The sequence below is a fragment of the Calliphora vicina genome, chromosome 4 (genome assembly GCF_958450345.1).
Source record: "Calliphora vicina chromosome 4, idCalVici1.1, whole genome shotgun sequence".
NCBI lineage: Eukaryota > Metazoa > Arthropoda > Insecta > Diptera > Calliphoridae > Calliphora > Calliphora vicina.
The window spans coordinates 101,320,922-101,335,587 of record NC_088783.1 but is presented as its reverse complement, the minus strand read 5'-3'; the positions used below and the strand labels follow the sequence as shown (position 1 = coordinate 101,335,587).

The window sequence follows — 14,666 nt, the reverse complement described above, 5'->3', positions numbered from 1 at the left end:
TAATAGATGAGGATTGTATTGGAATTACCTTTTCTTTAATGGATCTTCTTGTTACGCGACGTTTGGTACCAGTCACACTCGAGGCTGTGCTAATTTTTGATGAGACCGATTCTGCATCATCACTATCGGCATGAGCGTTGGATGAACGTGTAGAACGCGATTTTGCTGTGCGTTTGTTGAGAGGCGGAGAAATTGTGTTTGATTCTTTAGCCACTGCGTTCTGAGCAAATTGCTGTGATAATGCCGACGATTTTTCCATAATGGCCAATTGAGTGCGTGTCAGTCGACGTGATGTAGAATATGAAACTTCAGAAACTGGTGAATGATCACTTTTGGGTGAAATTTGATCAGTTTGCTCTTGGCTTTCAGTAGATGGTTCTTCGGTGATACTTGTTTTACGTTTGATGCCAATTCGTTTGTTACTAGTTGGTCTGGGCGAGGCTGGAATGCTCTCAGAGTCTTCTTCATGCACAGATAGAACACTACGACCTCTTAGAGTGCGTGGTGTAAGTACAGCACTAGTTTCCGGCTGGGAGCTAATGCTATTGCGTCTTGTGCGTTTGGGTGTTAGAGGCAATTCGGAGATATTACTTGATATGGATGTCCTACGGGAACGTTTAGATTGCACTAACTGATCTGTAGCACTAACAATTGATGAATCCAGTTCACTATCCATCGAATTTAGACGCGACCTTAAACGAGTACGTGTTGAAGGAGAATCCAGGCTTGCGGGATCTTCATTAATTGCATCCAATAAAACGGAACGACGACGTGTAGATATTTTACCAGCTACCGTATTGGTAGGAACAGATGATCCCCGTGTTGCTCTTGAACTTGCTGAAGGACTTTCTGCCTCTTGTGTTTTCTCACGTTTGCGTGGTGTTTCCGTTTCAATATCATCCATTTTATATTTTGGTTGCAAAGAACTCGCTCTTACACTGCGACGTGTGCGTGGGGTGAGATTGGAGAACTCTTCCGATTCAGTGGTACTTTGCGGAGGAACAGATATGCCTCGTGAATTTCTGCGTGGTGATTGAACTGCTGCAACATTAAGCTCCAAGTCAATAGGAGGTACTGATGAACCCCTTAAATTTCGTAATTTGCGTGGCGTGGATATGGACGTACTAGCCACTTCCAGTTCTTTAACCATTAATTCCTCGTTCTTCTCATCGACATTTTTATTTATTTGATCTGCCTCAATGATTACTTCCGATTTTTCTTCCTCTTCTCTTGCTGTATCTACTTTAGTTTCCTCTGTGGGTTTAATTTCAATTTGTTTTTCTTTATTGGAATCTGAAGCATCCATTGAGTCTTCCATTATTAAGGATATTGGTTCTTCTTCGATTACTTCGGGTTTTTCGACACATTCTTCAACCTTTTCTGAATTTGATAATTGAGGATCTTTATTTTCAGATAAAAACTCTTCTGTGTTAATATCTTTCGAGCCTGAAATGTGTGGTTTAGACAACACTTTTGCAGTTTCTGCATTCAGTTCTTCTTTATTCTGCATTTTTACCGGCTCATGATCTTCCTGAGCGACGCCCGAAATAACAGATGTATCCATAATATCATCTTGTTTTACATTATCTGTTTCAGCTGCTGTTTCATTCATAATTTCAGTTGTGGACGTACCAACGTTTTCATTTATCTGTATGTCTCCTTCAGATGGTTTATTTGAAGCTCCTGATATTTTTTCGGAATCATCAACAGGATTCGAATCGTGTATTTCAGACTTGTTTGCCGGCGATGATGGTATTTCACTTATAGTAAAGGCTGCAACTTCTACAACTTCAACATCATTCACATCTTCATGTTTATCTTCAATCACTTCCGATTTTTCTTCTTGAATAATATAAGTAGAGATGACCTTAGTTTCTTCTTTCTCCATAACAGACAGCTTGTCGTCTGCTTTCTCAATATTTTCAATCGCTAGAGGCGTTGGCTCATCTTCTACCACTTTGACATCATCACTGTCACTTTCATCATAATAGTTGGTTTCTGGTTGCCGTACATCTGATGAAGAATCTTCTATAAGTTGTATGACATCCTCATTTTCGGTATCTGTTGGATTGTCTGTTTCGTCGATTGATAATTCTTCGTCATTTCCTTCTTCATCATAATCTTCGCTCTCGATGTTCTCTCCAAGTTCGGAATTTTCTTCGTCTTCATTATCATGTCCACCCTCCTCTCTATCATTATCACTATCATCTTCTTCGTGATCTGGCAGAGAAGCTGATGAAGATGATGACGATAATACTATACAATCATCATTGGATTCTTCCCTAAAATCAAATGTGCTTGATTCCTTTTGTATTTCAATCAAATGTTCCTTCTTTAGTTCAGGGTCTCCCTTCATTTGTTCTTCTTCATGTTCTTCGCATTCCATTTGTTCATTTAATTCTTCGGCCAATTCTGAATTTTTACTGTCAGCTGTATTGGATGTTTCTCTTCTGAAGGAGACATCTTTTGCTGTTACCATTAGAGATGATTTAGTTTGTTGCAAAGACGTAGAATCCAATATGGAGAAATCATACGTACTCATGCCTAATGTGGTTTCTAACATTTGGCGTTGCTGCTCTTCGGTAGGCTTCTCAAGGCTTGGTTTATTTTTTTCCAAGGGCATGCTGGGCATAGCGAATACGTTATTTGAACCGGTATTAGTACATTCGAATGTTGTTAAAGAACCCAATACTGTTGAACATTCGGAAAGTTTGGTTGGGGATGGTGGTTTATTATCATCAATAGTTTTTACAGGGGTGGTGCCAACCTTGGATGAAGACACTTTTGGCAAAAATTCATTGATTTTACTGCCTGCAAAAGTGCTATGTGAGGCAATGCTGCCAAAACCACTGGTTGTTTGAGTTACTTGTAATTTTAAGCTGGACGAGGCAAATGACATAGTTTTGGTATGTGTATCAAAAGCAGTTACGTAGGCAGCATTACTGGATTCCTTTCTTACAACAAATTGGTCTCTTGTAACAGATTTGTCCAAGTGTTCTGAGCTAGATCTTTCTATTGATCTCCTGGGCGAAATTCTGGATTTTAGGGCCGATTCCAAGGCGGTAGCATAACCCAAATTACTTGATTTGTTAAGGGAAGTTAAATTTGTGGATTTTGTTTCAGGTTCGGGTGTTAGAGATTTTTCCGAACGATCGGCCGAGAGTCTGGCTAAGGGTTTTCTTTTTTGGGGCCCACTCATGAAACTATATTTACTCAGATTTGAACAATCCAATTTAGAATTATTTTGGGATGACAATGGTGAATAGAAATTCTCCTCCGATTGGTTGCTTGAACTGACAGAGCTCTTATTTGACTCCTCTGACACAGCCCGGGAAATTTGTTTGAATTTCGGCGAAACTGATAATGAACAAGGCCTATTTTCCTCCTCTTCCTGAGCAACTTCCATTTGTTCAAGTGTATCTTCACTTCGTGTCACCTCAATATTTATTTGTGTGGTGCTTGCATCTGCAGAAGGAAGTCTAAAACGTAAATTCTTCTCTTCTTCCACTGGAGGCTCTCGTTGCAGCTGCCCTGGTTCTGGTGTATTGGTCTTCAGAATACCATGTATTTCTGGCATAGTTGTTGCAAGTTCTTCGACCTCTTGACCATGACCTGCTGGTTTAGTCAGTAAGGGTCGTGTCAGTAAATCCAAAGAATTTTTTCTAGTTTGCTCTAATGTTTGACTAGTTTGCTCCGGACCAAATGCAAACTCCGAAGCATTTAAATTGTTCGAAGTCTTGTTCATTTTCATAAAGTGTGATAAATCGTCGACAATTTCTTGACCTATTAAACGCCGTTTCTTCTTGGGGTTTAATTTATGTTCAACCTTTTGTCTTTCGAATTCATCATTCTCATTATCCAGCACTTCACTCTCCACCAATGTACGTTTTTCGGTGACTTTGTAGGCTTGAGGATAAGATATATTATTTTGGGTCAAATAATCAATACAATTCGTGTCGATCTGTGGTCTCCTCAAGAAGGGAGCATTATTCGAATTTAGCAAGTGTTTGGCCTGTTTAGTCTGTTCTTCCATTTCACCCCAATAATAGGTGGCGAAATGGGCACTTAAAGCCGAACTGTGATAAATTCCCCCCAATAAACTGTTGGCATTTTGTTTAATGAGCTGACAACTTAAAGGAACTGGCGATCTGTTATCGACTTCCTTTTTCTTGATTTTATTTTTTATACGAAAATAAACATCTGTCAAACCCTGTGTAACGGGAGTCATAGTAGTGTTGAATGCAGACAGAACCAAATTTGGAGTATCCATTTGTGAATCATGCTGCATTGAACTTTTTAAACTTTTCGGTTTATTAGACAGCTCATCCATGTAGGAGACGGCTTCAATATATTTTGATTTTTGCAGTAAATAAACAAAATGCAGACTTTCGGCACCTGGAGCTTTACTTTTCTTCAAAATATTTTGTAATATTAAACCTTCCCTTTCACTCAAGGCCAAATCCCTTATAACACCAAACTGACCATTGCAAAGACAACAAGTGAAAAACCTTTCCAAGAGTGAATCATCATTTTTGGAACGCACAAAATGAAAGGCTTCTGAAATAAGATCATTGGCCAATAATGTATTCAACTTAAGCAGTGGCGATATTAGGGAAGGCTGAGACTCTAAAATTCTTAAAGCCAAATTGCTGGCTTTTTGATTTAACAACACTTCGATAAGCAACTCAACTTGCCACTGAGGATAGCATTGATTTTTATTGAACGGCGAAATGAACTCATCTACGGCCGGCTAAAAAGTAACAAATAATCACCAAAATACATATGAAATAGAGATTTTTATCAATTTAAATAGGCAACATGTTTGATATTAAGACAACAAGTACAAAATTAAACTTACCAGAAATTGATCGTGGTCCAGATTCCAAAAAGCCTGCACCGTCTTGATCAATGAGGCCGAAAGTTTAAATACACTGGGAAATTTTATAAAATTTGCCACCACATCTTTATAGGCATCCTCATCAATGGCCATATTCAAGTCCAAAAAGAAATACAACATTATGGCACACTTATTCTCGTAATCCAAATCGGGTACCAGCATGACACGTAGCATAGATTCCAACGAGTTGGGGGGATACAAACCATCACCTTCATTTTCCAACCAATACTCATGTAATATATTTCCTTTGCACACGTGTTCGATAAACGAGTCAATAAAGAGTAGCTTGCAACTGCCCGATTTTTTCGATATAAAAGTTTCGTTGATGTTGGCGAAAAACGAACGTTTATTTCTATACAATTCTTTAAGTTCCTTGTAGGGATAGGGCACTAGATCATTGCCAGCATTGATTTTATCATTATGCGGATAAGCTTCAGGTAAAAGACCTATATTAAGTAACCACAACAAAATATCCTGATAACTGGAAGCCATGCATAAAGAACTGTGCTTATTTTCCAAATCGCTGTACACTGAAAATGTAAAAGAATGTCAATAGTTAAAATACATATGTATATTTAGCTTTGCTCAAATAATACCTCTCTCGGGTATCTGTTTTTTGGCATAAACCAAAATTTCTCTCAAAAGATCAGATAACAATTTTAGTTGTCTTGTTATGAAGCCAAGTTCTTTTTGTTCTCTGCTATCCAAAGGATAACCGCCAAATTCAAAAAGACTTTTGCACAGATCATTGCATCTTGTTTTTATACTAGTAGCTCTTTTCCATAACCAGTCAGTTAGGGTGGACAGCGACAAACCGGTCGACGCTGAAAAATTACCCATAAAACTCCCATCTATCCATGACTTGGCACAATCTCGCAATAAGCTAACACAATTATGCTCCAGAGCAGCTGACAATAATATTTCATATTTGGCATTCTAAAAAGAAAAAACAAATTAATACCCCATCAAATATTGAAAGCAACAAACAACGGTAAATCTTACTCGAGAAAACGTAGAGTTCAAATTCAACTCTATAAATTGAGGCATCAAGCGTGTGCGTATAATTTCATTAAAATAAAAATTTGGTTCCAAAAAGATGGCGGCATTACTGGACCTTAATAGATTAATTACCCTATTTTGAGCACCTTCCCAGTTGTAACGCCTACAACCTTCGGTATGCAGTAAAGAACCCTCTGCAATTAAAATATATGTACATATGTATATAATTTAATTATGTGAGCAAAAAAGTTCTTCTACTTACCAAAACTTAAAGAGTTGGGATAAAAGTGTTCTTCAAATCTCTGCATTGAATTAAAATGGGCAATATTATTGGAATTTAGCAGAGTATGTAAACCGGTACATTCTCCATTTAATATGTAGCCAGCCAAATAATTTGGATGTTTTCCATATTCAAGCACAAAAGGCATTTCTTCCTTATACCATTGATTTAAATCAAAAATCAATAGTTTATTCTTATCCTCCAATACAGAAAACCACGATATCGCACACAAACAATTCGAATCATCTTCGCCGTGGCTGGATAAGGTAGATATAGCTTGACATGCTAAAGCTACACTTTTAGTTGCCTCCAGAGGCAATTGCAAACGAACCGAACTTGTTTGAAATGTCTACAAATGAATAAATAAAATGAGAGTAAATTAAACATACCACACACACAATATCAATATCAACAGTTATAACTTACTTCGAAATATGTACTAGATTCATCTTCCTCCATTAAACGTTTTTCATACATTAAACTGTGCAATACGGCATGCAAGTTTTCACCATTTTCATGAAGTGTCCATATATACAGACATGGTCGTGGATCATCCGGAGGCTCAAGAAAATCCATTTTAACTAATGCCGACATCGTTACCTCTGGCTTAGGCAAGGCAACATAAAATATTTGCAACTCAGCCAAATCATACAATGCCAAGCGACCATCTTCCAGTCCTATTGCTAGACCCAATATCAAATCTATTGGCAGTATGCATTGTATTGAACAAGGACTTTCGATAACTGCAATTTGAATATTTAGGAAAATATTATTATAAATATATACCGGAATTTAAATCAAGACAAAGATAATTCTGAACTAAGTTAAGTTAAGACAACCCATCTTCTAAATACAGATCCGATTGCAAAAAAATGTATTAAAGACATAGAGAAAATATACGTACATAGTGCGGAAACTAGAAAAAATCGCAAACAAAAAAATTACACAAAAAAGTTACCCTACGAGTGTTGTTTTTGTTTTCACATAGGTTTTTACTAATACTTTCTCAACACTTGGGTTTTTGACAACTGAGTTAGGTCTTTGACAGGATAGTTTCCGCTCTATGTATATTTTCTATATGACTAGAACCAGAGAGTAAGCTGAGAGTAAAAATAATTACTCTCTTCCAAATTTTATGGCTGACACTACAACAAAATACATTGATTTACATGTACATATTTTGTTGTTGCAAGTCATAGGTTTTTGACAACAGACTTAGGTTTTTTGTTTATTAATAATGCTTCTATGTATATTTGAATCATGGTACCTAGCATCAGTGATGTTAACTGTACGGTAAGTTATATTTCATTATGTCTACACATGATATACATTTTCTATATACAATTTTGAGAATGATGATAATCACCTACCGGTAGACAAAATATATCTAGGCGGTAAAGTAATAGCAAGTCTTTCCAGTATAGATATTTCAGCATATAAATTAGCTGAATTTAAAACTGATTGCAAGAATTTGTTTAAAATCAAATCAAATTCAATCTTTAAAAAAAAAATTTATATAATTGAACTACGCATGACAACTCTGCCTGAGTAGACGTCTGTTTTTTGCTAGCTAGTCTTTTTCTCAACAAAAATCTAAAAGTTCATCAATTTAATAAAGTAAAAATTAAATAAAAAGTGTCTATCGAAATAAAAAGTGCGCTTTTATATATTTACCAACTTTTGTTTGTAAAAATCATTAATTTCTAAAAATTAAATAAATCTGTTGCTGCTGTTGCTGTTTGCTGTTTGCTTATTGCTAATTCTATTTTTTTTTATATACATATATACACATTTGCCTCCATTTGGTGTACATACAATTTAAATCAAGATGCCTGCAACCAAATTATATAAATGTGACACCTGCCAACTCAATATTGGAAAAACGCAAGCAAGTATTCTATGCAAGTCTTGTGATTTGTGGTATCACGCTCAATGTGCCAAATTTAGCGACAAAGCACTGTCGCTACTCAAAGACAATAAATCTCTTTCCTTTACTTGTGTGAAGTGTGAGTCCAATCCGACATCTGGCCTGGAAAGAATGTTGCGTGAAGAGATTCGTGGTTTGAACTCCAAAATTGATTCTTTTTTGCAAAAAAATGAAGATGATTTGAATTCTATAAAATCATCAGTTGCTGTTGAAAAATTAAAAACTGAAGTTACCTCTTGCCGTTCTAATCTGCAGTCTGATATTATAACATGTAGTAAGCAAATAGATGCTTCTACTTCTGCAAAAATATCTCAGCTTGAAGATGAAAACAATGTTTTACACAAAAGGCTTAATCGTGGAGACATCGTTATCAGTGGTTTACCTGATGGTCTGAGTGATCTTGTTGCACCTGTTATTACCTTATGCTCAATTTTTGATGAAACAATATCTTCCACTGATATAAACTTTGCTTGCTACATGTTTAGTCGGAAGGCGATTTTAGTAAAGTTCAACAATGTGTTTTTAAGAGATAGACTGATGAAAGCTTACTTTAAAACTAGATCGTTGAAGTATTCAGATGTTATGGGCGGTGATATTGAAAGCCGGATATATCTAAATGAGCATTATTCTCCAGCTGCTGGCAAGCTGAACTCTTTGTGCAGGCGTTTACGTCGACAAAAACTTATAACGAAATTCAGATTACTAAATTTGGATAGACTTAAAGTAAAGCTGACTCTTCCCAGTGGCAATGAAGTAATTTATGATGCTGAGAAATGTGCTGGATTGCTTAATGATGATCATAACAACGATGCAGCTGGAAAACCCTAATGTATTCTATATTTTATTGGTACTGATTAATTTCTTTTTTTCTCTTAATGAATCTCTATACATGGGAATTATAATTAGCTTGAATTTTATTGAAATTATGGCAATTAGAGTATCCAAAACCGAAACCGGTCAACCGGTTTTTTCATCTTTGTAAACTCGACCGGTTTCGGTTTTCTTAAACATTTCGGTTTTTTGAAAAACCGGTTTTTGTAAGACGGTTAACCGGTTTTATGAAACATATTTTCAAAAGCTCATTTAAACATATTTTTATGATACCATTTTTTAAAATATTGATTAGTTTTATAGAAAATTGTTGCATTTGACAATATTTCGTGAAATATATAAAATTATTGCCTTAAGAATTCAAAAATTTTGAATTAGCGTATTTTTTATATTGAATAAAAATTTAATATAAACCGGTTAACCGGTTTTTTAGAAGACAAAAACCGAAACCGGATAATCGGTTTTTTTCAAAGATAAAAATCAAAACCGGTTTTTTCAAAAACACACCTTTTCGGTTAAACCGGAAACCGGTTTTTTAAAATTGACGGTTTTTTGGACATTCTAATGGCAATGTTATTTGTTGAATTTCTTTTTTGTACTCTTTTTTACAACAAAATTGGCTTATAACTAATTTTGAAATAACACTACTTAAATTATAGATTGATTTGCAAAATATTGTAAGAAATCTCTCATGCAATTATTATTCCCATGTATCATTAATCAATCATTTATATATTTATTAATTGATCTCATTAATAGTTTAAGACTAGCTATGCTATATTAATTTTTATATATTTTAAAGATTTTTTTTTAATGATTAGTAACTATAATATCTATTTGTTTTGGTTCCCCCCCGTAATATTCATATTTTACTTTGATGTCTTCTAACGTTAATATTGGTCCAATAATTAGTGGTGGCAAGCAAATTAGTAATTTTTTTCAAAGCTATAAGAATGACCTAAAAATTGCTCACTTGAATTGTCAGAGCATTATACCCTCGGCAAATACTTGCAAGTTTGATGAACTCAGAAATATCTTGAGATCTTCCACGATTGATGTTTTTGCTATATCCGAAACCTGGCTTAAACCCTATATTTCGAATCGTGCTGCAAATATACCTGGATATAGTTTTTTTTCGTAATGATCGTATTGGTTCCAGAGGTGGTGGTGTTGGCTTTTACGTTTCTAATAGTTTGAAACCTAAAATTGTTTTCAAGAATTCTGTTGTTGGTAGCTGCGAGTCATTATTTTTGGAATTTTGTAGTGATATTGTGAAGTTTGTAATTGGAGTGGTATATCTGCCTTATTCTATCAAGTTATTCTAACGTTGTAATTGTTGGTGATTTCAACTACAATTTATTCAACACTTCTTATTCGGCTTATGTTCGCTCTTTATGCATGAGACTTAATCTTAATATTCTTCATAATTCGCTGCCTACTCATTTTGATGTGTCACATGGTTCAACGTCGTTAATCGACTTTATGCTATTTAGTGACAGTTCAACCCCTACATTCTCCGATCAATTTATATGTCCGGCAATTTCACATCATGCCTTAATATGCGCTGCTTTTGATTTTAATAAGTTTCTGATACAGCAAGTTTATGAGTATCGTGACTACAATAACATTGATTGGGAAAATTTGCTAATATTTTTGTCTGAATTTGACTCTTCTATTATTTTTAATTCATGTGAAGTTGATATATATTCATTGCTTTATAATTTACTTTCTAAGGATTGTTGGATGAAATCTAAGTCTATTGTTTTGGCTATATCCTTAAGGGATTTAGCTTTTGCTGCTTATAGACAAGACAGGTCTACTAGGAATTGGAAGGTTTTTTGCAAATATCGGAATAAGGCCAAAAAAGTTATTCGCAAAGAAAGAGCTTGCTATTATTCTGCATTATTTAGGGAACTTAATACTGCTGGCTTGTGGAAGGTCCTCAAGTCTTCAGGTACTCTAAATGATCAAACGTTTAATATTGACCATGATGCTAATTGCATTAATAACTATTTTGCTAATAATGGGAGTACTGGTGATTCTGAACCTTTTGATTTTGGTGCTTCAACTTTTTCTGAAAATGCAGTGTCTTTTCGTAGTGTAATACCACGTACATTTTCATAGTATACGAACCAGCTTTAAACCATATTGTTTGATGGTTTAATTATAGTATAGGTTGACACACATGTAGTATACTACGCTAGTATAGTATACAAATCCTATGTCTGTCAGGGCTATAAGTGAAATTGAGGTATTAGAGGCTTTAAATAAAATAAAGACATCTTCTGTTGGTACTGATAGTACTCTATTAAATTTATTAAGATTATGTTTCCTCATATTTCAGCATTTTTGACACATTTGTTTAATACTATATTTATGCGATCCCAGTTTCCTGCAATGTGGAAGGTTGTACGTGTTGTTCCCATCCCAAAATCTAATGTAATCAATGGACCGGATGATCTTCGCCCTATTTCAATTTTGCCTGCACTCTCCAAAGTACTGGAGCATCTGCTTAGACAACAGATTCTTGAAGCTGTATCGTTGAGCATTTATGAGTCGCAGTATGCTTACCGTAGTGGACATAATGCTATGACGCTTGTTCTAAGTCTCACTGAACACGTCAGGCATTGTAATAATAATGAGATGCTAAATGTACTTGTTTCTTTAGATTTTTCTAAAGCTTTTGACTCATTGAATCATTGAATCATTTTCGGATGATTGAAAAGCTTAGGGATCAATATGGATTTTCCAGAACTAGTTGTAGGCTTATATTATCATATCTTAGTGGTAGATCGCAATTTGTTTCGATAAACGGTATAGATTCTGACTTGCTCCCTCTGAGTTCAGGTATTCCTCAAGGTTCAGTTATAGGTCCTATATTATTTATACTCTATGTCAATGATCTTCCTTCTAAACTTAACTCTAATTTGTGCAAATCATTTATATTTGCGGATGATGTTGTTTTGCTCTTTTCTTGTGCTCGTGACTTTACTGATGTATTGGAAAATAACATAAATTTTTGTCTCCGGTCTGTCTCTGATTGGACTAGAGATAATTGTTTATCAATCAATACTTCAAAAACAAAAGCCATAACATTTGACGCTTCAACTCGTTTTTTTGTTGACCTTAATATTTTTTTCGACGGTGTTAGAATTTATTTTTTGTAAACCAACTTAAATGTTTAGGCATTTCATTACATAACAAATTGGAATTTGATGGTCATATTGATTTGATATTCTGTAAAGTTTTAATGACATTGCGTAAGATATATTCTACAATACTATATTTGCCTCTTCATATCAGATATAAGCTAGCTTATTCTCTTCTAATGCCTCAAATTTTTTATGGTCTTGAGGTTTTTTCTTGCACATTTGCTTCTAATCTTAATGAGAATGCTTCTTAATTAATTTTTACCTTTTACTGTTTACTAAATGTTTAACTACTTATCCATTTTTACTTTTATTTCTTGCAAATTGATTGCTTACCTCTAATAATGGACTGTTTGTTATCTTTTTTACTGCTATTTTTATTTTTCATTGTAAACTTATATTGCGGCTGGGGAGCCATTTAAAATACATATTAGTTGTGTTCGCGTACTTGATAATTTGTAATAATTTGTACAAATTATCACTGGAAGTTACGGGATTCCGTTCATTTACTTTTAAAAACTTGTAACGAGAGAGAAAGAGAGTGTTAAAAGTGACAGTACGTAGATAGAGAACATGATATTTTTTACTGGACATTTTTTGTCCAGTAAAAAATATCAACATAAAAAACGTTTAAAACATATGGTTGTAAATGCAAATGCAAACAAAACTAAAAAGTTGAAAATTAATACAATTTACAAGTTTTGCAAAGAAAAGAAGTAAAATAGCCCAAAACAAACGTTTTAAATTAATTTATAATAAAATACAAAATATTTTTACAAATTGTTGTTCGTGTACTTTTTTTTGTTACTTTTCAGATTGAGAGTAATTTATTTTTACTCTCTAAAATAAAGTTACTGGATATTTTTTACTGGAAAGTACGCGAACACACCTATTGTTGTATTTTTTTTCTCAATTTAAATTTTCTTTATTTCAGTTTAATTTTATGTTATATATACTCAGGAATTGTTATATTACATAAATTGTGAATAAAAAATAAAATAAAAAATAAATAATAAATCCCCAATTGTTCGATACCAATAACTCCATAATTCCTTTAGTTTTCATCTGGATGAATTTAATGAAATTGATAAGGAATTTAGGCTTATAAGAAAAATAAAAGATGTTAATAAAAATGAAATTCTGAAGTTAAGAAATGTTACGAATGCAGAATGTTTCCAGTCTTCTGAAACATTTGTTCTGAATAAAAATGAACGATTATAAACGTACTCTAGAATATACCATTAAGTAAATAGTTACACCACTTTTGCGCTGATAGCCTCATATATTGATATGTAATAGTAAAAACATGCTTAGTTGTTATGGTGGTTGAAATACATTTTAGTATTGAAATTAAGCAAGTGGCTTAATGATATTTTTATAGTAGCAATATCTCAAAATCAACTTTTTGCGAAAAAGAACTTTTTTATTGTAGAAAATTAATCTCTGGGATATCAGAAATAATGTTTGTTCAACAACTTTTTTTGAAAAGATACCGATATTTTTATGTTAGCGCAGAAAATCGCTTTTTTGACCCTTAAAACAAAAAAATTTGGCTTCACAATGTTCCGCAACTTTATCCAGGAGTGTTAGGTCTACATTTTTTCTGCATGTACCAACATCGAAAAAAATCCAAATAAAAGTTTTTTTCTTAAATTTATAAGAAAAATGTCACCACCACCTTGCGGCCATTTTTGCAACAATTGGAAAAATATATAATTTCAAAACCTTTCGAAAGAGGTATCTGTGATGAAATTCTGACAAAAAAAATAAGGAATCTAGTCGTAAAAGTAATTAATAGTACACCGAATCTGTTTTTCTTCATAATTAAGTTTATTAATATCAAACGACTTTATTCAACGTTATTCAATATACAGTAGTCGACATAAGTCTACGTACGACCAAAATTGTTGCCACTTTATTAGAGAAAACCCGGTAAATAAAAAAATAATAATGCAGTTTTGTTTGAAATCTATTTTTATTGCTATGCACCAAAAAAATGTTGTTGCAATGTAAACTTGCAAAATTATTCATAAAAAACAATAAAAAAAAACATTGGCAAAAGTCTACATACGACCACAGCATGTCCTGGTTTTTTTAATACTACCTAGAGTTTTTCTTTTCCCGCACATTTCTATTTCCCGGGAAATCGGGATTAGTTTTGAAATTTCCTGGGATCCCGGGAATTCCCGCCTAGAACAAATTATTCAATTTTAAGAATGAAGACGTTAGAAAGCTAAGAAATGTCTTTGGTTTTAAAATGTAATTGGATACAAATAAAAAAATCCAATAAAAATTTAATACAAAGAGATAAACTGACTCGATTTTCTTTTTTTTTGGAGCAGCACTCATGGGATGACCCTTACTCATGCAAAGCATTGTGTTGGAACGAGGAAAATAGGTTATGGGAGGGAGGATAGAGGGAGTAGTGTTTGTGGACATTTGATTTGAATTTTCCTATTTTGACTCGATTTCTAATTTTGGTTATATAAAAACCAGTCACCATTTGTCATTTGTATTCTGTTAATTCGCCAAAAATTAATATTTTATTTTTTTTAATTTTGAATTGGCAATATTTTGCATATT

The 14,666-nt window shown here is 33.8% G+C and overlaps 1 protein-coding gene and 1 long non-coding RNA gene across 2 annotated transcripts in view; one reads left to right on the top strand and one right to left on the bottom strand.

Annotated features, from left to right (window-relative positions):
* LOC135959060 (uncharacterized) overlaps nucleotides 1–14,666 on the top strand; it is a 187,452-nt gene that overhangs the window by 129,364 nt on the left and 43,422 nt on the right. The window lies entirely within an intron of this gene.
* The window catches only part of Elys (AT hook containing transcription factor 1 homolog), a 38,860-nt gene that overhangs the window by 3,381 nt on the left and 20,813 nt on the right, over nucleotides 1–14,666 (bottom strand). The window contains exons 3-8 of the mRNA XM_065508394.1: nucleotides 6,603–6,919; nucleotides 6,159–6,525; nucleotides 5,900–6,090; nucleotides 5,494–5,833; nucleotides 4,859–5,427; nucleotides 29–4,750 (exon numbers count right to left, since the gene is read on the bottom strand). Of these exons, the coding sequence (XP_065364466.1) occupies nucleotides 29–4,750; nucleotides 4,859–5,427; nucleotides 5,494–5,833; nucleotides 5,900–6,090; nucleotides 6,159–6,525; nucleotides 6,603–6,919 (6,506 nt within the window). The remainder of the gene's footprint in view (nucleotides 1–28; nucleotides 4,751–4,858; nucleotides 5,428–5,493; nucleotides 5,834–5,899; nucleotides 6,091–6,158; nucleotides 6,526–6,602; nucleotides 6,920–14,666) is intronic.